Source organism: Tursiops truncatus, chromosome X (genome assembly GCF_011762595.2).
Source record: "Tursiops truncatus isolate mTurTru1 chromosome X, mTurTru1.mat.Y, whole genome shotgun sequence".
Classification (NCBI taxonomy): Eukaryota; Metazoa; Chordata; class Mammalia; order Artiodactyla; family Delphinidae; genus Tursiops; species Tursiops truncatus.
In genome coordinates this window covers 86999375-87024195 of record NC_047055.1, presented here as the reverse complement: position 1 = coordinate 87024195, position 24821 = coordinate 86999375, and the positions used below count along the sequence as shown (strand labels likewise).

The 24821-nt window shown below is 52.8% G+C and overlaps 2 protein-coding genes across 4 annotated transcripts; both read left to right on the top strand.

Annotated features, from left to right (window-relative positions):
• The first annotated feature begins 620 nt into the window (after positions 1–620).
• On the top strand, positions 621–7409 carry WAS (WASP actin nucleation promoting factor). The gene is made up of 12 exons (XM_033849697.1): positions 621–789; positions 1160–1300; positions 2273–2359; positions 2462–2564; positions 2677–2718; positions 2812–2865; positions 3525–3699; positions 4698–4740; positions 4944–5097; positions 5306–5712; positions 5954–6068; positions 7114–7409. Exons 1-12 carry the CDS (start codon positions 658–660, stop codon positions 7167–7169), a joined length of 1509 nt encoding a protein of 502 aa, XP_033705588.1. The 5' UTR covers positions 621–657; the 3' UTR covers positions 7170–7409.
• A 4833-nt stretch (positions 7410–12242) lies between these two features.
• On the top strand, positions 12243–24422 carry SUV39H1 (SUV39H1 histone lysine methyltransferase). Of its 3 annotated transcripts, none has more exons than XR_012329365.1 (7): positions 12243–12464; positions 14591–14736; positions 16025–16687; positions 21776–21922; positions 22005–22134; positions 22404–22569; positions 22875–23011. XR_012329365.1 is itself a non-coding variant. In XM_033849411.2 (6 exons), the coding sequence occupies exons 1-6, from the start codon at positions 12446–12448 to the stop codon at positions 23006–23008; spliced, it is 1239 nt and encodes a 412-aa protein (XP_033705302.1). In that variant the 5' UTR covers positions 12259–12445; the 3' UTR covers positions 23009–24422. The 3 variants fall into 3 exon arrangements, 1 of the variants encoding a protein (XP_033705302.1); XR_012329366.1 differs by having other exon boundaries at positions 12247–12464; positions 22454–22569; XM_033849411.2 differs by lacking the exon at positions 22404–22569 and having other exon boundaries at positions 12259–12464; positions 22875–24422.
• Positions 24423–24821: the final 399 nt, after the last annotated feature.

Sequence of the window (24821 nt, the reverse complement as noted above, 5' to 3'; positions counted from 1 at the left end):
TCAAAAGTTCAAAGGCAACAGCAACTAAACAAAATGTTGTTTAGGCATTTATATATGCTATAAAATCCGTTTCTTACAAAAAGGGGATGATAAGCAGCAAGTAATTTGGGAGCTGCAGGGAGGCAGGGGTAGGGATGGGGAAGATGAGCTGGGTGCGAGCAAGTTGTTGGGGTCTCAGGAGAGGGGTGGGATCCCAGGCGCTCGCTGTGTAATTAAAGGAAAAGCTTTAGCACAGCAACCCTTCAGCGCTAGGGGCCTTGGACCTCGGGCCCAGACTAACTAGATGCTTTGGGGAGGAAGGAGGCCGCCCAGCCCATGACTGCTCCCCGCCACACTGCAAAAATGCTGCAGTGGCCTAGCTCTTGCTGCCAGCCAACCAGGGGGAGGAGGGCCTGAGCTAGTTAGAGGGAGATGGGCCCCAGACAGTAAGAAAAAAGGAGGAGGACATGAGCTGGTCCAAAACATGGGTCTAACCAGTCAAATGGAGGAGGGCCCCAGTCTAAGGGAGGAGGAGGAGGCCAGGCCCACTGAGGGGCCCCTGGAGGACTTGTTTCCCTTGTGGTTTTTTGCACTTCCTGTTCCCCTGCTCGCTGCGAAAGTTCCTCTTCTTACCCTGCACTCAGAGCCTAGCCGGAGAGGACAAGGGCAGGAGGCACCATGAGTGGGGGCCCTTCGGGAGGCAGGCCTGGGGGCCGTGGAGGACCCGGGGTTCAGCAGAACATACCCTCCACCCTCCTCCAGGACCATGAGAACCAGCGACTCTTTGAGATGCTCGGACGGAAATGCTGGGTGAGCTGGGGATCTCCTGGCCCTCCCTGTCTCCCTTTCCTCTTCTTCCTCTCCTCCTCCTCTTCCGCCTCTTCATCTTCCCCATCCTCCCCCTCTCCTCCTTTCCCCTCCTTCCTCTCTCCTCATCTTCCCCATCCTCCTCTCTTTCTCTTTCTTCCCCTCCTCCTCTTCCTCTCCATCATCTCTCCTAGAATCCACTTACCCCCATTCACCAATTCCAGGAAGATCTCGATGTCCATTCAGTTTCCCTCTGGCTGCAGCTCTTCCTTCAGAGCCATGACAGCCATGGGCAAGGAAGGACCAGGTCTGGTTCCCAGACCCTGTGGCTGCCCCTGACCAGATTCCACTGAGTCCTGCTCTCCCCTCCCAGACGCTGGCCACCGCGGTTGTTCAGCTGTACCTGGCGCTGCCCCGTGGAGCCGAGCACTGGACCAAGGAACATTGTGGGGCTGTGTGCTTCGTGAAGGATAACCCCCAGAAGTCTTACTTCATTCGCCTTTACGGCCTTCAGGTGACCCCCGCCCCCCACTGGACAGACAACCCAGTTTTCAACCGACAAACCCAGAGCTGTGTCCGTAGCCCTGAGCCCTCAGGCAGATCAATGAACCCCTGAGCCCCAGAACCAAAGACTTCATCCAAATGTCAACCTCTGGTTTGTCTTTCTAAGTCCGCGATGACTGACCCCAGAGTCTTCATGTCAAGATCTATAACCCCCAATATTAGTATACCTCCTAAGTCTGATCTGTTCCACAAACTCCAAAAAAATGAGTACTGTATTTTCACCTGAACCTCCAATCTGTTCGAAACTCAACATTTTGGGGCTCAGAAATCGCCCATCAAAACTCCTGAACTCCAGAATTCTGCCTAGCTCCTAAGTCATAAATCTGTTCCACAAATCCTCAACCTAAACTCTCTAAGCATAAACCCCAAATTCATCCTTCTAAACCATAAAGGTAGATCCAGTAGGACCACATCAAGATCCCAGGGCCATAAAATATTGACCAAACCCCTAAGCCATAACTCTGCTCCACAAACCTCAAATTGCACATACGTTGGCTAAACCTGCCTCCAGAAAAACCTCCCAAGTCTATATGTCTGAACCTCAAATCTCAACCCCAACTCCTAATCCTGGAGCCCTATCTGCCCAAATGAAGGCCCCCATAAAAGGGGGGATTTGGGATGATTCTACGAATGGGCTCAGTTTCCTAGGACTAGAGTCCAAAATCCTCAAATTCAAGCCCCCAAGTTCCACATCTAGGGCCCTGGAACCCAAATCCAAATCTCTCACTGAAGTGTCTGATTCCCATACTGTACCCCAACCCTCCACATCTGACACCTAGACCCCCAACTCTCCGATGCAGAGCTGGAAATCTCCAAATCAGATCCCTGGGCCCCAAGTTTGTATACCATGTTCCCTGTCCAGAAAACAGAGGCCTGCCACCCAGGGCACGCCTCAGTGCCAGTGTGTTCCCCACTTCTCCAGGCTGGCCGGCTGCTCTGGGAACAGGAGCTGTACTCACAGCTGGTCTACTCCACTCCCACCCCCTTTTTCCACACCTTCGCTGGAGATGTAAGTGACCACCTAACCCCTGGGCCTCAGTTGGGGTGCAGGGAGGAGACGGGAAATGTGGGGGGGGCCTGGAAGGCCACTGACCCCCCCACGCACGTGCAGGACTGCCAAGCGGGGCTGAACTTCGCAGACGAGGGTGAGGCCCAGGCCTTCCGGACCCTGGTGCAGGAGAAGATACAAAAACGAAATCAGAGGCAAAGCGGAGGTGAGGAGGCCTTGGGGGAGGAAAAGAGGTTGAGCAGAAGTGAGCGCAAGAGTAGGGAGCTGGAAAAGCCCCTCTCATGGTTCTGGTTCCCAGTCCACCTGTCTCTCCACAGACAGGCGCCAGCTCCCCCCTCCACCAGTGCCAGCCAATGAAGGTGAGTCCTCTAGTGCAAGGAAGAGTAAGAAGGGGCTAGCCCAGGAGCCTGTGGCAGGGTTGCGATAGCTCTCTACCCATTCCGTCTTCCCAGAGAGAAGAGGAGGGCTCCCACCCCTGCCCCCACACCCAGGTGGAGACCAAGGGGGTGAGTGCTATTCTTCCCTGTGTCTCTACATGGGCAGGTGGTGGGGGGGTGAATGGATACACAGGTGGGGAGTGGGTGGATGGATGAGTAGGTGGGTGGGTGCAGCGATAAGTGGGTGAATGTGTGGGTGGATGGATTGGTGGTGGAAAGATGGTTGAACGGGGGCATGAATTGATGGAAGGATGAAAATATAGATAGATGTATAAGTGGGTGTAGAGATGTATAGGTGAGTGGGTATGTGGATAAATGGATGAATACATGGATGGATGATTGAATAAATTAATTAATGAATGAGTGATTGAATGAATTCGGTAGTGAATAAATGAATAAGTGACATAACATTTCAATCGGTGAAGAAAGTAACTATTGAATGAGTGAACAAATAATTTCACAAATTAGTCGATGAGCCAGTGAATAAATGAGTCAGTACTTAAGTGATAAGCATGAGTAAATAAATTAATTAATTAATCAGTGAATGTATGGATGGTTTGTGGCTCCCACCCAGCCGCTTCTCCATAAACCCTATCTGGACCCCTCATCCACTCCCTCCATGACCATCAAACACACAGATTCCCTCAACCATCTTCCTGTCTCTTGCTCCTATGCTCTGGTTGGTAGGTAAATGGGTCAGTGGCCCAGTCACCCATTTTTCCCCACAGGCCCAGCAGCTGGCTCACTGTCCCTGGGGCTGGTGACAGTGGACATCCAGAACCCAGACATCACGAATTCACGATACCGTGGGCTCCCTGCACCTGGGCCTAGTCCAGGTGATAAGAAACGCTCAGGGAAGAAAAAGATCAGCAAGGCTGATATTGGTGCACCCAGTGGATTCAAGTGAGAATCTCTCCCCAGTGGGCCCACAGATCCTGGGGGTGGGGGAGCAGATGAGCAGGTGGACAGGAGGATAGTTGAGTGGATGGAAGGATGGGAAAATGGATGGGTGGGTGGGGGAGTAGGTAGATGAGTGGATGGGTAGGTGGGTGGGTTCAAAGCCGGGGACTAGGGAGAGGCACCAAAGGCACCAAGGTTCCCAACTTTTACAGAGGCAGTCACTCTCCGGGCCATGCAACTACAATTCATGACTCAGAGAGTGAATGCCTCCTGAAATTTTGCTCCTCACTCACCTCAAGCTAGTCCCACCCTAGTCCCACCCTGGGTGGGCTGGTGGGTGAGTGGATCGGTGGGTAGATGGATAATTGGATGAATGAATGAATGGGTGGATTGGAGAATGAATGGATGGGGAAATGGGAAATGGGTAGGTAGATGGATGGGTGAGTGGATGAGTATGTGGTCTGATAGGTATATAGGCTGATTTGTTCACAGACAAGGTGGATGGGGATGGATAGGTGGTCAGATATATGGATGAATGGACAGTTCAATGGGTAAATGGACAGAAGTGTGTGGTTGAATGGGTAGTCAAGTGAGTGAATGGATGGAAAGATGGGCACATGGGTAGATGGATGGGTGGATGGACAAGTGTGGGTTAGGACAGATTGGTGGACAAATGGGTAAATAGATGTGTGTGGACAGATGAGTGGGGAGACAAATGTATATAGATCAATGGTCCGACAGGTGAATGTGAATGGCCACGTGGGCAAATAGATGGGTGGATGGATGGTGGAAAGAGGGCTGGGCGGACAGATGGGTACCACAAACTATGGACCCCTTCTAGTTCCATAACTACTGCTCTCACTCCTTCATTCACTTAAGACTCATACGTTAATTCTGGCCCCTCAGAGTCCCTCTGGGCAGGAGAGGGCAAGAGGGCTTCACTAGGAAGAGAGGGAAGGAAGGGCCGTGGGGCTTCACTGGGATCTCCTCACCTCCCCCAGACATGTCAGCCACGTGGGGTGGGACCCCCAGAATGGATTTGACGTGAGTAACTCCAAAGTCCCCTGGACCCCACTCAACTCCCACCTACCTTTCCATAGTCCACTGCTCCAGACCTACTCCCCAGACCCCACCCTTCCCACACCCCTCTTAGATCCCTCTCTGGGGTGGACCCCATGATAATCTGTGCCCCTTCCCTCCCCACCTTATTCTCACATCCCTGCCCCGGCCTTTTACCTCCTGGGCAGGTGAACAATCTGGACCCAGATCTGCGGAGCCTGTTCTCCAGGGCTGGAATCAGTGAGGCCCAGCTCACTGACGCGGAGACCTCCAAATTTATCTATGACTTCATTGAGAACCAGGGTGGGCTGGAGGCTGTGCGGAAGGAGATGAGGCGCCAGGGTGAGCCCCCCTCTTTCTGGACACCCCCTTCTTCTCCAACCCTGGTAGCTGATCTCTAAGAGATACATTGCAGGCACTCAGTCCTCATGGAAACCCCTATACCGCTCAAATTGGGAGTTGGTCGGTTAGGATACCCATTTTAAAATGAGCAAAACTGAGGCTCTAAAGAAAACTATAATAATAGCTCTGTGTTATCTTTCCCCCTCAGAGCCGCTTCCACCGCCCCCACCGCCATCCCGAGGAGGGAACCAGCCCCCCCGGCCCCCAGCTGTGGGGAGTAACAAGGGTCGCTCTGGCCCACTACCCCCTGTACCTTCGGGAGGTGCTCCTCCCCCGCCAACTCCCCGGGGACCCCCACCACCGGGCCGAGGGGGCCCTCCGCCACCACCCCCTCCAGCCACTGGACGCTCTGTACCACCGCCCCCTCCCCCCCCTGGAGCTGGGGGGCCGCCCCTGCCTCCACCACCACCACCACCACCGCCACCACCCAGCTCTGGGGTCGGACCGATCGCTCCCCCACCCCCTCCTCCTCTGGGGCTTGTGGGGGGCCTGGCCCCTGGTGGGGGTCGGGGGGCGCTTTTGGATCAAATCCGGCAGGGAATTCAGCTGAACAAGGTGAGGGCCGGCGTGATGGAGGATTGGGGGACTGGGACTCTGGGGTGTGCTGCACAAGTCAGGATATTAGGGGGCCAGGGCCGAGACTGATGGGGGTCCCAGGATTTGGGGGTTGAGTGATAGGGTTGGGAGGTTGGTGGGGAGACTGGAGTGTGTGGGAGGAGAAAGGATGATGAGGGGCGGGGAGAAGCGCTTCTCTCACAGGCCCTGAGCCTTGTGTGCTGGACCCTGCTTGCTGCAGACCCCTGGGGCCCCAGAGAGCTCAGCGCTGCAACCGCCACCTCAGAGCTCCGAGGGGCTGGTGGGGGCCCTGATGCACGTGATGCAGAAGAGAAGCAGAGCCATCCACTCCTCGGGTAAGAGCTCCCCCTCCCCTGCGAGCCTGCCATTCGGAACCCATCCTGCCAGGACCCCGACCCTGGTTCCCAGCTAGTGTCAGCCTAAAAACACCCCTAACAGCCACCATCAATAGTAACATTAGCCCATATGTTGATGAGAGCATGAACATGAATCTTTTATCAGTCTCTTTTTCTACAACGTTAACTGTCATTATGTAACAGTAATATGATTAACTCTATCTATCTTTGACAATAGTATTAACATTAATCCCATATGTTCAATAGTATTAACATTAGCCGCTATGTGATGATAATATTATAAGGAGCCCCCATCTTTGACCATCATATTGACTCTAACTCCATGTGTCAACAGAGTAACCTTAACACATTATGTGATAATATTATAACTAACCCAATCTTTTACAATAATGTTGACATTAATCCCTTAATGTGTCAACAATATTGTCATTATATGACAATTATATGAGGATAATATTAACCTCAACCTATTATGTGACAATAATATAATTAACTCCAACTTTGACAATAATACTAACATCAACCCCAGGGTCTGTTCACAAGATAAACATGAATCCATTACATGACAATATCATAACGAACCTCATCTTTTGACCATGACATCATCATTAACCCCATTCCGTGTCAACAATGTTAACCTTAACCCATTATGAAACCATAATATTGTAATTTCCTCCACCTTGGCTAATATTTAAATCCACCCCATTAAGTGATAAGTCTGTTAAAATCAACCCTTTGTATGACAATAATATCCCAACTAACCACACATTTTTGACAATAATATTAACCTCAACTCCAACTAGAACCCAGACCCCAGCTATAGTCCCTACCTTGCCCCTAAATCTCCCTCCTCTGAGGGGGTCCCTTCTTCATCCAACACACAGGCCCCAGATCTAATTTCCAAGCATGAGATCTCAGTCCCCCAGGGTCCTGAGCCCCAACCTCCCAGGTCCTAGTAACCCCCCTCCCTAGGGCTTTTGAACCCTCCTGCCCATCCTGAGTTCTACTCTCTCTCTCCCTCTAGACGAAGGGGAGGACCAGGCTGGCGATGACGATGAGGATGATGAATGGGACGACTGAGTCACCACCCCCCCCACTGTTCTGTGCTCACTCCCTTGGCAGCCCTGCTCGCCACCCTCCACTTCCAGGCCCCTAAGCCCTGTTTCTTCTCCACCCACCCCTTCAATGCTGTTATCTCTGACTGCCCCCCCAATACTCACCCTAGCAATAGTAGGGGACCTTTTTATACAAACTTTCTCAGTTCTCCTCACTAAGGATTTTTAAACAAAAATAAAATAACTGTCTTTTTGTTTCTTTAAATCTTACTTCCTTTATATTCCAAATGTGGGAATTTGGGGTCCTTTTTCCCCAAAGTCCCTTTTATTCCCATTTCATTTATTTAACCTTATAGGTATACATTCATTTATTCCCTCGGTCATTTAGCCTGTACTTCTTTGTTTCCTTCTGCCCTTTTTTCTTTCCACAGATATTTATTACCAGGAACTACTTTAGGGGCTAGGGATAAGGCAGTGGGGAAAAAACAACAAAAATTCTTGGTCTTGTGAGGTCAACATTCTAGGGCAGAAGACACACAAGAAACAAGGAATTAAATTGAAACAAAAGATAGTTATAGGACTTCCCTGGTGGCGCAGTGGTTAAGAATCCGCCGGCCAATGCAGGGGACACGGGTTCGAGCCCTGGTCCGGGAAGATCCCACATGCCGCGGAGCAACTAAACCCGTGCTCCACAACTATTGGGCCTGCACTCTAGAGCCCACGAGCCACAACTACTGAGCCCGCGTGCCACAACTACTGAAGCCCGCGCACCTAGAGCTCGTGCTCGTCAACAAGAGAAGCCACCGCAATGAGAAGTCTGCGCATGGCAACGAAGAGTAGCCCCCACTCGCCCCAACAAGAGAAAGCCTGCGTGCAGCAACAAAGACCCAACACAGCCAAAAAATAAAATTAATTAATTTTTTACAAAGATAGTCATAGATCATGATAAGTGCTATGATGTGCTGAGGAGAAGTGACATTAAGATGGAATGTTCAAGGAAAGCCACTTGGAGGAGGTGACCGTTATTCTGGATCTAAAGAGAGAGGAATCAACCATGTGAATATTTGAGGAGAAGGGCATTCCAGGCAGAGGAAACAGCCAGTGCAAAGACCCTGAGGTGGGAAAAAGCTTGGTGTGAGGCTGAGTGTGGTGAATGTGTGAGAGAGTTATTTGTTCAATCACTTACTTATTTTTTTTTAAAAGTTCAATCAACATAATATTAGATCAAGAGAGTACTCGATGGTCAGACTTCCCCATTCTCCATGCACACAACTCACACACTACGATCCTGATGGGCAGGATCTCCCTCTCAATTTTAAAATTTGGTTCTGCCCAGTTCCCAGTGCAAACCAAGTCCTGGCCAATGGCAATGGAAGAAGCAAAAACTTAATAATCAGATAGATCTGCTCTAGAACCCGGGCAAGATGCCTCACCTCTGAGCCTCAGTTTCCTCATCTATACAATGGAGGCAACCATATGTAACCTTTTCCAACTGGGATCCCACTGGGTCACCCTCGTCCTCTAGAACTTTCTCTCCAGGAAAAAAAAAAGCACAACTCAAAACTGTCCGTGGTGTTTAAAGCTGTTTCCAAAGGAGTAATTAGAAACTCTTGTACATCAAAGCCTAGAATAGAGGTGGCTACTCCTTCCCATTTCTGAAACCTGGTGGATTCAAGATCTCAGATTTCCTACCTTTAGAGGAAGAAGAAAGCGGGGAGGAAGATAAAGGTGAGGAGGAATTCAAAGAGGGCAGACTTCTTCCATCTGCAAGACTAGTGGAAGAATTTCTGAACCATCCAAGGGCAGCTTGAGGGTTTAGGGGAGGGCAGAGGTGTGGGGAGTGGAGCTGGCTTTGCCCCTTAAGAATTCTCCCACAGCCGTGGAAGCTGGAGAAGGGGGGAGCCTCAGGTTCCCTTTAATTCTTTCATTACTCTTCATCCCCTACTCCACTACCCACCCAACCCTGGTCGGTTCCCGTGGCGAGCACTGAGTCTAGGAAGGGCCTATCATATCACTTCTCCCCCACCTCCCCTCGCCAAACCCAGAGTTCTGTAACCCCTTGGGCAGGCTTTGTCCTGGAAAAGACCTTACATCACACAACCTCTGAAGCCCCAGGAGCACAGGCTAGAGCAAGCACAGACCTGTGGTAAAAGAGTTGACTGTGGGTGAGTTGCTTGACCTCCCTGGGACTCAGTTTCCTCAGTCTTTAAAATGAAGATAAAAATTAAAGTAGATGGTGTCTGCAAGGTTCCTGCCTCCTTGTAGGCATCTATAAGCATCAAATGCTGCTACTGCTGTTGTTACTATTGTTATTACTGGGTGTCCCTGATCTTGAGTCACCATTGATTACAAAATGCATCGTTATTCTATGTATCGCTAAGAAAGACAAAAAAGTACTGCCAATTAAATTATGCCCCATCAGCGCTTGTAAGACACAGCCTGATTCCAGAGATGTTAAAAAATTAAATGCTTCTGGAGCCCTGGCTGGTGATGTTGTTCCTTAACCTGCATTCTGGCTCCACATGTATGTTCACTTGTGAAACTCATGACATGGGTCACCCATGGTCTATGAGCTTTCTGTATGTGTGGTACAGTCCATGTGAGGTTTACATTAAAAGCAGGTCAAACTTGTGCAGCTTGGAATGGATAAAACCTTGTATTGGCCTCACACTGGGAGATGCAGTATACACAGCTAGGCACTAAATTAATTCTGAATGAACAGATGAGTGGCTGGGAGTAGGACACAGTAATAACAGGGTAGCCTCTTACTTTGAGGTCTCTTGAAAAGGTGCTAGTCCAGAAAGATTCATTTTCTTTTGTTTTATAAATTTGTTTATTGTATTTATTTTATTTTTGACTGGGTTGGGTCTTCGTTGCTGTGCGCGGGCTTTCTCTAGTTGCGGCGAGCAGGGGCTACTCTCTTCATTGCGGTGCACAGGCTTCTCATTGCAGTGGCTTCTCTTGTTGCGGAGCACAGGCTCTAGGCACGTGGGCTTCAGTAGTTGTGGCTCGCGGGCTCCAGAGTGCAGGCTCAGTAGTTGTGGGGCACAGGTTTAGTTGCTCCACGGCATGTGGGATCTTCCCGGACCAGGGCTCGAACCTGTGTCCTCTGCACTGGCAGGCGGATTCTTAACCACTGCGCCACCAGGGAAGCCCCAGAAAGATTCATTTTCTAGATGAGTAGGAGATGCCCACCCAAGGTCATTCATCCGAGGTTTTACAGATGCAGAAACTGCCTAAGGTCACATACTTTAGTAAATGGTGGAGCTGGGATTGAACCCAGGTACTTGGGCTCTAGAATCCAAGCCTTTACCCACTACACTGTACTGTTTGGGGAAGACCAAGGGATGCTTCCCAATACCCATAAACCTCTACATTTTCCCCTAGATTCAGGCAGAAAGAGGTCATGCCTTAAACCACTTTCGTGGGTTGGACAAGCCTCCTGGACTCCTGGGATTGGGAGGGTCCTGCCTGCCGGGGGAGACTGGGGGCATGTGAGGACCAGCATCGGACTCTGTTCTAGAAGGAATAAGGGAGGGAAGGGGAATCTATGGTGGGACTTCACTGTTAACTGTTCCACTCACGGCAAGCAGGGACTAATGGAACCTCAGCCTGACCAGCCATTTATCCAACCGGTGCACAGGTGGACTGGCAGGCACAGGATAACCGTTTGGTTAACTGTATAACCGTTTGGTTGACTACATAACTCATGGACTGACAGGGAGAGGGGCAATTTGAGGAAATGACAGTGCAGTTTCCTGACACTGTGAGCTACTGAAAATCGAACTGAATTACAGCCCGCCTGGGACAGGCTGGGGCTGGTGACCTGATGGTGCAAAAGATGGGCAGCCTCCTGAGGGACTTACAGGCTGGCTGACTGATGATCCACGCTGCTGCTGCCTGCCTCGGTGGCAGGATGTTGCAAATGGCTGACTTGTTAGGAATCACACCCAGCCCGAGGGGCTGTCTGGATGTTACACTGTCTGGCGATGTGTAAAGGAGATCTACCCTGAGGGAATTTCAGGCTGACTGATGGACAGATCTGTGGCCGCCTGATAGGCAACTGTATCTTGTGACTGACTGTCTATCCTGACCAAATCACAGCATGCTTGACAGACTGTGTGGCCAGTCGGATGCTGAGAATGGCTACCTGGCTGACTGATATGAGGGGCAGACTGAACGAGTCACAGACCAGCTGACCCACTGAAAGATGAGTATAGCTGCCTGACCCCATGGCTGTCCATGGATAGAATCACAGCCGCCCCAAGAGGGCCCCGGGGTCAGAGGCTGCTGACTGACCGACCAATGGGGGGCATGCCTTGCCTGAGAAATGACAGATTGTTGACGACTGACAGGTTGCCTGGAGGCTTTAGCTGCTGTGACTACGTGCTCTGAGGGAATAAAGTGCCTGATCATGGTGTGAATGAGGAGGAACCTGGGGGAATTACAGAGTGACCAACTGACAGTGGAGAGCGTGACTGCCAGGGCTACATTAGATGCTGACAATGACAGCCTGTCCTGACATAATCACAGCCAGCCCGAGGACCCGGCTGTGGCTTCCTGGGCGGTGGTGAGATGATTCTCCCCAGAGGATTCGGAGCTACTCCCAGAGCCAGGGTAGATAGAGAGCCCGGCTGCTGGACCGACTGTCGGTGCTATGAAGGGACAGTCTAAGGGAATGACAGGCTGGCTGACGAGCAGCGAGTAGCGTAGCTGTTGTCAGAGCCGTGTGTCTGCCTTGAGGGCCTCGCAGCTGGCCCGAGGGCACGAATGGATGCTGCTATTGACAGACTGACAGCGTGAATGGGGGGCGGAGGTCTGATGAGACAGTGGTCGTGGTGATTGTCTGATTTGAGTCGGGTGACTGACTGAGCAAGCTGTATGTGGAGGTAATCCACCTGGGGAGTCACGGCCTGCTTGGGGTTAAAATGTGGTGACGGACTGACGGCGGTAATTGGGGGTCTGACAGGACGGAGAATCCCCCAGTGCAGCTGGCTGACAACGTGATTGGCTGACAGCGTGACAGACAGACCGGCTTACGGGCAGGGCCTCCGGCAACCTCAGCTGCCGCCGCCGCCGCCTCCGCCTCCCAGACGCACTCTGGGAAAGCGCCGGCGAGCACCCGCCTTCTGGACCGAGCCGGGAGGCGGGGAGGGATCCGGTCACGGCTCGCCGGTTGGTCCGCGCGGGCGCTGCTCGCGGCGCGGCGCGGCCAATAGGCTGCGCGTTCTCGGCCACGCCCGCGCGAGCTCTCCTCTCGCGAGGCCGGTTAGGCCCGAATGTAGTTAGCCGTGGGGAAAGATGGCGGAAAATTTAAAAGGTGAAGCAGTGGCGGCAGCGACGCGGGCCCGCTGGCCGGGCCGGGTGGGCTGGAGGGGTGGCGTCGCTGGCTCGGGGCCCCGGCGTCCGAGGCCACGGGGTCGGGAGCCGGAAGCTCGGCGCCGAAAGGCTGGAGCTCGGGGCGCGCGGGCCTGGCGCGCGGGGCTGGGCGGGGCTGAGGGGAGGGGGCGCGTGCCTCGGAACGCGGCGGGCAAGGGGCTAAGTGGGGACACGGGAGGGGCGCGCGCGCCGCAGGTCGCGACCGGACGGCGCGCGCACGCACGCGGGTTTGTCTGGGAGGCCGCGCCCGCGCGCGGGAAAATTGGTCGCCGGTGACCGTTACCCTCTTGGTGTCCACGCGAGACGCCGGAAGGGGAGGGGAGGGAAGGGGACGGACCTCCTTTTCAGAGTTAGGGGACGGGGGACTCTTCTGGGTGAGGGTATCTCCTCGCAGCGTGGTGGGGGAGGGGTTTGCGGCCGAGAGGGCTCGCCCAGGAAGAGGGGAAAGGGGCTTCCCTAATGGGAGAGCTGGACTCCCCCATGCGCGGGGAAGGAGGGGTGACTCAGTGTGTTGGGGAAGGTGGGCCCCTCTGGGTGAGGGAAGCTGCGGGGAGGATGGGTTCCACAGGTGTGAGGGGGAGCTCTGAGGGTAGGAGAGTCCATCTGTGGTCAGTGCGGAGACAGCAGCTGATGTGAGTTGGGACCACGTTAGCGGGGCTTCAAAAGCAAGTTAAGGATTTGAAAGGGAGAGGCATCACAGGGAAAGGAAGGCGTGGGTACAGGCCGAGTCTCCACTGCCTAAGTGGAGGGGGGGAAATGCACACGTAATAATTTTGCAAAGCTCTTGTACATTTGTAGGTTGACATCTAGAGTATTTCATCATGAGTTTAAATGTTTGGTTTTTGTAATGGAAGGTAGAAAATATTAAACATTTTTAAAAGATGAAATAGGATAAGGACTGACTGACTATATTTGGAATAAGGGTTTTGTGAAATGATTTGATAAAATGGCTTCTAAAGCACAGTAATCAAGAATATGTCTTGAACCGAAAGAAGCCTTTTTAAGTAAAAAAATCTGTGTGTCCTGAAAACTTTTGGTAGCCCCCCAAAACATTCCAGGTATATTTAAAGTAATTACTGTCACTAACCTATATTGTTCTGTCTGTTCTTGAATTCAGAGCACACCCCTTTGGGCCAGCTTTACCCTTCACAGAAATGTGGATGAGACAGAGAAAATCAAAATGCAGTGTGAAAAAATATACCTTGTGGGTTTAAGGCACCTGCACTAACCATTTGGGGAAGCTTCCAGTAATCTAATACCACTCCACAATCTCTTATTCATAATTCTGAAATCCAAAAAGCCCTGAAAACTTAAATTTGGTATCATTCAGTGGTAAAACTAGGCTAGATGGAGGGACTGTTCAGTGCCACTATCTTGCAGCTTTATTTCTTCTATGTTTGTGAAAATTCAGACTTTTGCTACAGAACTATTAATGTATTTGATTATGTCTTGATGCCCTGACCACACTAGGGGTGTGTTAGGGAATGTATGGGATATACCTAGAACTGCACTTGTAAAATCTAAAAAAGAAATTTGGATTCCAAAACATCTGGCCCCGGGAGCTTCAGATAAAGGATTATGGACCAGTCTTTCTAGTTACGCCTTTGTTTGGTGCCCTGGAGGTTTTAATCCCATCCCTACCCACACACCTTGGAGAAATGCACCCTACTGAGATGGAGGGGGTTGTTCTCTTTCTTTTGCAAAGTGGGGAGAAGGATGATTAGGTCTTGAACTCCAGGCAGGTTTGCAGGCAGTTTAAGGAATGGTATAGAGGGAGCTGGAAGCTCTGGGAATAGATTCCTTTAGGACAATCCATGCAGCAGATCCCACTTGGAAGTCTGCTGCTCCAGGGAAAGCCTTGGACAGTGAGCATTGAGATGGGAGTGGCACATTTTTGTTGTAGAAGGGTCTTAGCATTGGGAAGGCCTGTGGGAAGGCCTGTGGATTAAATTTCACTGACTCTGAGGTAGTCCTTTGGAAGTCCCAGGGAAGATTTGGGGTCCTCTTTGACCCCTGGCCTTGCCAGGATGCCCAGCAATAGTTCCTTCATGGCCCCCTTTGTTCTAGGCTGCAGTGTGTGTTGCAAGTCTTCTTGGAATCAGCTACAGGACCTGTGCCGCCTGGCCAAACTCTCCTGCCCTGCCCTTGGCATCTCCAAGAGGAATCTCTATGACTTTGAAGTCGAGTACCTGTGCGATTACAAAAAGATCCGCGTGAGTCTGGGGTGACCATGGCCGGGGCAGGGGTGACTCAAGGAAGCTGGCTTCCTGCCCCCTTACCCCCAATTACCCACATCTGTTTCCAAAAGTAATTTTCTCCTCTGATCTGAAAAAAATAGGATTAGTAGGCCCTCTTATCATCTCCATTTTACAGGTGGGAAAACTAAGTGGCTTTCCGAGAGGGGCAGGAGCCAGAATGAATCCCCAGATAAATCTCTCCTCCCACCTCCCTAGGAATACAAACCAATTGCAAAGATTGAGATGTTGACCCCAGTAGTGGAGATAATGACAGCTAATGGTTATGAGCACTTTGCCTGCCAGGCACTTCCTTTCAGAAACTCATTTAATCCTGCCAGCAACATTGTAAAATGGGAACTGTTATTGTTGCCAGAGGAGGTAATGGCAGGATGGTTAAGAGAGCAGCCTGGAGCCAGCATGCTTGGGTTCAGATCCTGGCTCTGTAACCCCGGGATACTTACCCAAATTCTCTGTACTTAATTTTCCTCATCTATAAAATGGGTATAATTAGTAGTATCTACCTCATATAGAGTTGTGAGGGTTAGATTAGTTAATACATGTAAGTTGCTTAGAACAGTACCTGCTACATAACGAATGCTAGAAAAATGTCAGCTTTTTTTTTCTTATTTACAGATGAAGAAACAGGCCCAGCAAGGTTAAATAACTGCCTAAGTTTACACTGCTAGGGAGCGGCAGTTTCAGGATTTGTCTAGTTGTAGAATCTGTGTAGTTAAACTCTATCCTATAGCTGCCGCTCAGCAAGAAAAGATCCCTCTGGCTGCTGTGTGGAGAACAGACTGTAGGGGCAAGGGTGGAAGCAGGGGGACAGGTGAGGAGGCTGCTGCACTCCAGGTGAGCAATGACGGTGGTGACGGTGACAGAGGTGTGAAGTGTAGGATTCTGGATGTAGCTTGAAGGCAGGGCTGACAGGATCTCCTGAGAGTGGATGTGGGGAGTGTGAGAAAAAGGAGTCAAGGATGACTTGGAGAGCTGGACTGAACAGCTAGCAGGAGGGAATATGTTTGGGAGATTAAATTAAAAGTTGGGATTTAGACAGATAGTAAGCGGGAGTGAGGGATTTGAACCCAGTGAGCCTCACTCTAGAGCCCATGCTTTTTAACCACTGCACAGAGTCATTCCAGGAAACGGGGGGAACAGTTTGGGTGTTGTCCACAGGCGTTGGGATGGAAGTCCCATGAGGGCTGGCCCAAGGGTCTCGTCTATCACTTACAGTGACCTCATCCCTCCCCACCCCACCCCCCAGGAACAGGAGTATTACCTGGTAAAATGGCGTGGGTACCCAGACTCAGAGAGCACCTGGGAGCCACGGCAGAATCTCAAGTGTGTGCGCATTCTCAAGCAGTTTCACAAGGACTTGGAAAGGGAGCTGCTCCGGCGGCACCACCGGTCAAAGCCACCCCGGCACCTGGACCCAAGCCTGGCCAACTACCTGGTGCAGAAGGCCAAGCAGAGGCGGGCGCTCCGGCGCTGGGAGCAGGAGCTCAACGCCAAGCGCAGCCACCTGGGACGCATCACCGTGGAGAACGAGGTGGACCTGGATGGCCCCCCACGGGCCTTTGTGTACATCAACGAGTACCGTGTCGGTGAGGGCATCACCCTCAACCAGGTGGCTGTGGGCTGCGAGTGCCAAGACTGTTTGTGGGCACCTGCTGGAGGCTGTTGCCCTGGGGCGTCGCTGCACAAGTTTGCCTACAATGACCAGGGCCAGGTGCGCCTGCGAGCCGGGCTGCCCATCTACGAGTGCAACTCCCGCTGCCGCTGTGGCTATGACTGCCCCAACCGCGTGGTACAGAAGGGCATCCGCTATGACCTTTGCATCTTCCGCACGGATGATGGACGTGGCTGGGGTGTCCGCACTCTGGAGAAGATCCGCAAGAACAGCTTCGTCATGGAGTACGTGGGAGAGGTAGGGAGACGGGGCTGTGCGCAGCTCTCCCCACGTGTGTTCCCACCGTGCGCGCCCAGCTCTCCCCACTGTGTGCCTGCAGCTTCCCTGTTTTCCCTGTGGGAAAGGTGTTGAGGGGGTTAACCTGAGTGTGAGAGGGACATCCTGGCAGGGGCGAGTATTCCAAGCTGGTAAAGGCACGTTGAAATACCTCCAGACTGGGTTGACTTCATAAGGGTACCTAGCAAAGAGGAAAGCGGGAACTGAAATCCAGGCAGCGTTCCTTTTAACAGGCCGTGTGGTCTGCACAGGATTGCGTCACCTGAAAAGGCACTTCCTCTTCTCATTTCACGAGGGTCCAGCTTATCACCAAGCTGTGTCTACCCAGAAGGAGCACCTTTTACTTATCTGCACAAAAGGAACACAGTCTGGAGTAGGACATAGACATGCCTTGGGGAGGTTGGCTACCTCCTCTTTTAGCCGCGCAGGACACTGGGGAAAGGCGGGCTGTGTCCAGCAGGCTAGCCGCTGGACCAGACGAGCCCCACATCTTAATGGCTTTGCATGCTATAAGTCCGTTTGCTCTACCAGTGTGGGCATTTGGGTCGTATCCTTCCACACGACGGCGTGGCCACCTAGGTTCTTTCCCTCTTGTGCCTGTGCCATGCCTTAGAGTCGCCTCTGATCCTCAGCATTGCCTGGCAAGTAGGCTGGGGGTTGCAGAAGGGGAGATTTCTGAGAGGCCAGGCCTGGACGCGGTGCATATCATGTCTGCCCGCACCTACTGGCTGGAACCGAGTCACTGGCCTTACCTCAGTGCAAGGCAGCTGTGAAGTGTGATTCAGCCATATGCCCAAGTGGAAAACAAAAAGGGATTTGGGTGAATAACTAGCAAGTATCTGCAACAGCAAGTGTCATCTTCTAAGATGGGACGTGGTGGGCATTTGGAGTGGGGCAGTTCTTTGTTACGTAGGACCGTCTCATGCATTGGGGAACATTTAACATCCCTGGACCTTGACCATTTAAATCCATGAGTGTGCCTTGTCACGATGACAACCCCAAACACCTCCGTATTTCTGCGGGTCTCTTAGGGGTATGACATGACTGGGAAGTGACAGAATTGGCCTAAGGGACGCACACCTGAGGATGTCTACACTGTAGTGATAACACTGATGAAGAGGAGAGGCTGCTGCTCTGAGGAACTGTAAAGTAGAGAGGGTCATAGCCCCCGGGGCTGGGAGCGGGGCAGAGACCGTCTAGAAGCAGAGCAGTCCACACTGCAGAGGACCCTGACAGTCTGGACAAGGAGATGTCCACACCCCAGATAATCCCAGTGGTTGGGTGGAGGAAATGTCCACATGTTGAAGGACCTGACAGTCTAGAGGAAGAAGGAGGTGACCACAGCCCAGAGGGTTCCTGACAGTCTAGAGAAGGGGGGGTCCTGACAATCTGTAGGAAGAGGTGTCCATGTCCCAGAACGACCTGAGGAAGAGAGCAGGCTCTCCAGAGGACCCTGGCGGTCTGACTTAGGAAGTGTCCACACCCACACTGCCCTGACACTCAGGAAAGTGAAGTGTCCTCACTCCAGAGGGATAATGACAGTCTGAAGGAGCTCAGGTCTACACCTAAGAGACTCTGACAGCCTGGAGGAAGTGTCCACACCCTCAGCGCCCTGACACTCTGGTGGAGATGTCCAGACCTTAGAGGGACAGTGACAGTGTGGAAGAGATGTCACACCCCAGAGCTATGTTAGCAGTGCAGGGGAGGAGGTGTCCACACCCACAGGAGTCAACAGTCCTAGAGGAAGTCCAGAGCAGTGGGTATCCCTAGCTTCACTGCACTGACAGTCTTTGGAGGAGCTGTCAACAGCACAGGAGAATCCTGACAGGCAAGGAGGAGGAAGAGTCTTCATCTCACTGGCACCCCAAGGTCCCCTGGGCCCAATACTTTTCCCACCATTCTTCCTTAGTGTCCTTACTCCTCCACGCTGTAATCATGGCGGTTTCTGGGGACCCTGCGGTGCTGTCCTACCGGGTGTTATCAAGGGCATATCCCCGACCCGTTCACCACACTGTCCTCCTCCAATCTGGACCTCCGTTCACTCTCCACCTCTGCACTGACAGTCCTTCCACGTGAGCTGCCCTTCCACGTTCTGTCAGAACATCTCCACCCTCACCCAGCAGAGAACATAGCCTGTGTTATCAATTCTGAAACATGCACTTTCTTCATATTTTAACAACTCTGAAATGAAAGTGAGTCTCGCTTTAGTTTAATTAAATGATGGCATATCATCATTTAATTAGCAGCAGTTTTTCCTTTCTCGGGAAAGGGCGCACAAAATCAGGGAGCCTGTTAGATTTTGACAAGCTACGGTACTCATAACCACTCCTAACACAAAAACAAACAGAAATCCCTCTCACATCTCTGATCTTGTTGGATTTTGACAACAGCCCCTATCAGGTTGGGATGATTGTCACTGTCATCTCCATTCGACAGATGAGAAAACTGAGGCCCAGAGAGGTATAGTAAAGTGCTCAGTCACCAAGCTAGTAAAGTGGGTAAAAAAGGCCCAAATGTCTAAAACTGGTGTGCTGCCAAACCTGGTGGAGTGTTGTTTTTTGGATTTGGGGGGGCGGGGTTGGCTGAGGAAACAGGGGCAGGGAGAGAACATTCAGGATCCCATATCTGGGACGGGGCAGAGCAGCAACTGGACTCTGAGTCTTCTGGTTCCCATTCCCATCAAAACCCTTTCCCGGCTGCCAGCTTCTAGCCCATCTGTCTTCCCCAGTCACTCCAGAGAATTGCTGGGGAGCAGGGAAATGGACTGATTTGTTCTCAGGTTTTCAGGGTGGACCACCCCTTACAGAGTGGGAATGAAAAGAAGACAGAGAGAAGGAACCGTTTGTGCCCTGCAGGGTTTGCAGTGTGACTCACTCCTGGGGAGACTGGGGGAGCAGGTAGGGGCAGAACAGGCAGGAAGATGGAGACTGAGGAGGAGGTGGGCATTCCCTCTGGTTGGGGAGGGGCCCAAAGGGAAAAGCTGGCCCAGACACCACCCAGTATGCTCATGAGCCCAGGAGAGGCTGTCCTTTGATCCCAGGCTTCTGAAGGCAGCGGTGGGTGGGGATTGGGAGCTTCAGGAAGGCTGCACAGAGAAGTGACATCTTTGGGAGCTGATGTCACAAGGAAGAGTATGTGGGAGGTGGAGGGAAACTGACCTTGATATACTCTTCCTCAAAATGCTTCTGTGGCTCCTGTTTTGTCCCTCAGGAGAGTCCCCACTTTTCAATCTGGTCAAAGCCCTTGTGTGATCTGCAGTTTGCTTTGATGGTGTATCTTTTTTCCACTGCCCCTTAAACTCTAAGCACTGTGGGTGTCTGAGTCCATCTATGTTACCAGATTGTGACCCACGAGGGCCAGACTGGACCTGGTCCCTGTGACTTCCCCACCAAATTGACCCCTGAGGGCCAGGACAAAGCCTGGTTCCTGTGTCTCCCCCACCCAACTGTAACCCCTGAGTACTGGGACCAGGCACAGGGTAGGCCTCATGAAAATCCACTGAATGAATGAGTGAACAAACAAAAATTGAGGGTATGGGGGAGCCAGTTTCCTCACGGAATGGAGCTGGAGTATGGGGCAGTGAGCAGTGCGGCCTGAGGGATAGGCCTTGGTCTTCTAAGGGGGTTGTTGATTGGCATTCAGCACGGAACAGAGGCTGGAGGTGATGGTGGAGGAGGCAGGGAGGAGGCTAGAGAAAACGGAGGCTGGTCAAGACCAGAAGTAGGAAGAGCAAGGTCACTGGCTGGCTTGAGGATGAGCAAGGAAGGAGGCCCGGGTGGGTCTTGGGCTTATGCCCAGTGTGGCAGGAGGGTGGTGGTGGGCAGTGGGTCTCTGATGAAGGGAGAAGGAAGGAATAAGGGGTGTGGCGAGAAGAGAGTGCCTGAGTTGCCTATAGAACCACTGCTGGACAGAGGTCAGGTCTCCGAGTTAGAAAGCAGGATACAAATAATGGGCATCTGCTGTGTGTCTGCTGTGTACTGTGCTGGCACTTGTGTCTGAGGGCCGGGCAGAAACCCGGGAGTGGAGAACGAGGCCGGCCCTGGTCTAGGGGCACCCAGGCTGAGGAGGGGGCAATCTTGGCTACCGCGGGACCTCACCCAGAGGCATGGGCCCAGAAGAGGGGACATGAGGGATGGAGAGGAGGGATGGAGTGTGGCAGGGGCTGGGGTGAGGAATCCGTCACCAGCATTTGGGAGGCAAGGACAGGCTGGGCTAGGATAATGGTCCAGTTACTAGGACAGATGGGGACCCATCTGGGGAGGAGGAAATGCCTACTGCTGTCTTAAATACCAGTTGTTGGCAGTGTGCGGTGTCAGGGCTGAGCGAGGTGCTCTACTCTGTGCTCTGGTCCCCTTTCTTTCCTCTTCCATCTCTGAGTTTTTGGCCTTGGTCTCTTTTTTGTGATCTCAGACTCCTTGGGGTCTTGGGCCTTTTTTCTGGACCTGGATCTTTTGCATTAAGATTCTGTCTGTTTCTAACTCTCTGCCTCTAGCTCTCTCTTCTGAGTCCCTTTCTCATTCACTCAGTCTCCCTTTTCCCAGGCCTCTCTCTTCAGCTTACTCTCCATGTTCCTTTTGCTGTCTGCACCGCCCTGCACTGGCTCGGTTCTCTAGTGCTGGATCCTGCAGCGCCTCAGGCTCTCTCGCCCTGGATCAGTCAGCCTCTCTCACCCCCACTCTCCCCACCCCTCTCTGTTGAGTACTGGGTCTTCTTCTTTCTCACCCTTGATCTGGGTCCCCTCACTATGTCCTACTATGGGTATCTCACTATGGGGACCTCTGTCTGTCACTCCTGGACCTTGTGGCCGCCCTCCGCCTACCGTTGAGACTCCCAGTGCCCTCCAGAGGGCTGAGAAGGGCTGACACACCCTGTGCGTCACTGCCTCGCATGTGTCCACACCGCCCAGCCCCGCTGAGCCAGCTGCAGGGTGCGGGTGCCTCCTTGCTCCCTTGTTCTCCTCCAGGGGGGCCATGCTAGGGGGTCGGGAGCTGTGCTGGCTTTCCTGAACCTTCTTGGCCAACCTCCCCTCCCCTGTGGCCTTCTCCTCAGATCATTACCTCAGAGGAGGCAGAGCGGCGGGGCCAGATCTACGACCGCCAGGGCGCCACCTACCTCTTCGACCTGGACTACGTGGAGGATGTGTACACCGTGGACGCCGCCTATTACGGCAACATCTCTCATTTTGTCAACCACAGTGTGGGTACCCCGAAGGCGGGCGGGGGGTCGGGAGGAGCAGGCTGGGCCCCTCCTCACCCTCCCACTGTTCTTTTTTGCCCAGTGTGACCCCAACCTCCAGGTGTACAACGTCTTCATAGACAACCTTGATGAGCGGCTGCCCCGCATTGCTTTCTTTGCCACAAGAACCATCCGGGCAGGCGAGGAGCTTACCTTCGATTACAACATGCAAGGTGGGGGTGGCAGGGGACCGCGGGCAGGGACACACGATGACGTGGGGCACAAGGACCCTTCCCCAAGGAACTTTAAGATGTTCTTACTCCCAGTCTCATATCTGGACTCCTGGACCCCTGCCTACCCTTTGGGGGTCCCTTAATTCCCAGCCACTGGACCCCAATTCTGATACACTCATGCCACCTTCTCCCAGGGCTCCCGGGGGAGGATGTTTGGCTCAACAGTTATGACACTCCTCCTGACTCCAATCTTGTCTGAATTTCCCCAGTCCCCCAACCCTCCCCACTCCTAACCCCCTTTGGCCTTCCTCATTCTAAGCCTCTGGACACCCTTGTGGCCTCCAACCAGTCCCCTTCTTGACCAACTAGCCACCTCTGAGACACTCGAGGGGGGATCTTTGGCAGGAGAGTTCAGATGCCCCTCTGGATGCCCAGGTGACCCTCCATTCCTGACCCCTGCCTGACACAACCCTCTTGGTTGCCCCTGACAGCTCCCTGACACCCCTCCTCCAAGAACCCCCAATCCCTGGCCATCTTCCTAATACCTGAACACCCATCTAGTGCTAAGCCCTGGCCCTTGCCTGAAACCACCAACCCCATGACCCCTTCCTGACCCAGACCTCAGACCTGCTCCCATCCCCTAAGATCCCTGGGTCCCGTGGTAAAAAGGGCAGTGGGACAACTTCATCTAGGCCTTCTATCTAACAAGTACCCCCCCACCCCCGGCTATGACTCCACAGTGGACCCCGTGGACATGGAGAGCACCCGCATGGACTCCAACTTTGGCCTGGCCGGGCTCCCCGGCTCCCCCAAGAAGCGGGTCCGTATTGAATGCAAGTGTGGGACTGAATCCTGCCGCAAATACCTCTTCTAGCCCTTTGAAGTCTGAGGCCAGACTGACCATGGGGGCCTAAATATGCGTACGCCACCCACCCACTGCTGCCCTCCTGTTGAGGAACGACTGCCAGGGCCTCCTGCCTGCCTCTGCCTGCCCCCACCTGCCCCATGCTCGGCGCTGCGGGGCCATGGGGAGGACAGACTACAGGAGTTCCCTCTCCCTGTCCCAGCCCCATCCGTGGGTTGCACTTACCCCTGCCCACCTTCGGAAGTGATTTTTCAGCACCAGGACTTTCTGCAGTTGGGATTTCATCGCCTAGCAAGGAGGTCCAAGGGCTGAGCCCCAGCCCAGACCCAGAATAGAAAGACGTTTGTTTTTGCACCTGCTTCTGCCTGGAGCTTGAGGGGTCTGTTGCAGGCCCTCTCCCCACTACCCCAAGGGTGTGGGGAAGCGGCCCCAGGACAGGCTGATACCAGAGCCCAGGGTTCCCAGCCCACTGTCTCCCCTACCACAGAAACGTTGTGCTAGTGAAAGAAAGGGGGTCTCCAAGGCTGGGGTCTGAGGCTGGTTCCTGCTTATGCTTGCATGCTCCTAGTGTTGGCCTAAGAGCCGTAGGGTCTCTTTTTCAGGGCTGTGCGTCTGAGAAGTGGACACCCACATGCCACTGGAAGGACAGTGGATGCCCATGGCCTGTTGGCCAGTGAAAGGCAGTCCAGACTTTCCCAGCCCTTAAGGTGGGCTGGGACTGAGCTTTGCCTTTGGGAGTACATAGAAGGTGCCCAGGGCTCTCAGGAGCTCAAAGGGTGCTGGGAGCTCTAAACCTGGGGTGCGACGACTGCTGGGAGTACCCAGAGCTGGAACTGAGACCTGGCTAGGCTGTAGATAGCACTTAGGACAAAATGTGCATTGATGGGGCGTTGATGAGGTGCCAGGCACTGGGCAGAGCACCTGGTCCATGTGGATTGTCTCAGGGAAGCCTTGGAAACAATGGAGGTGGATCCCAGGAACGGGCCCATGTGGCAGAAGGCAAAGCGCAGGCCAAGAATGGGGGTGGGGCTGGCTTACCCACGAGGGTGTGGTGAGGCGAGGGGAGCCTCTGCTGCCTCCCAGCCCTGGCCCTTTGTGCTCACCTTGGGTCCACTGGTCTCAAAAGTTACCTGCCCACAAATGTACAAAAGGTGAAGGCTCTGATGGCTGCCTCACCCCTTGCTTCCCCTGTGAGGTCTTCTCTAGGAAGCCTTCCCTGACTACCTGTGCGTAGTGTCCCTACGTGACATTGTGTGCCCTGCCACCAGATCTGTGTGTCCGTTTATATGTCCGTCTGTGTGTCCGTGCTCCCACCCCAGACTGACCTTCAGGCATGGACTGAATCTGATTCTTCTCTTGTATATCCCTCAGCCCTACCCAGCCTGGGATGGGCATCAATAAAACAAATTATTGACTGAACAAACCAAGGTGTGGGGATTGAAGACCTTGTGTAGGTGGGGGTTGGGGAGGTGAGAGGCTGGGAGCCGGGGGCGCCCAGGAACGCAGTCCTCCAACCTCAGCCATTTGACTAACACTCCCCACAGTGCACCACTTGCACCGTCGTCTACATAACATCCTGACCTAAAATAAGCTTGCTTTATACTTAAATTTTATAATGCACTGAAAAAGCAAACTAAATCCATTGCTGTTTAAATGGACAAACCATTATCACTGGCCATAAACAAAAACCAGAGAAATAAATACAGCGGAGATAGATACAGAAATAAGACACAATTCTAGCTGGATCCTCCCTGCTCTTCAAAGTTTTGAGCCCAAAGCCTGCCTACTGCATTCAAAGAGAAAAGTTTGTGTGTGCTGGGGG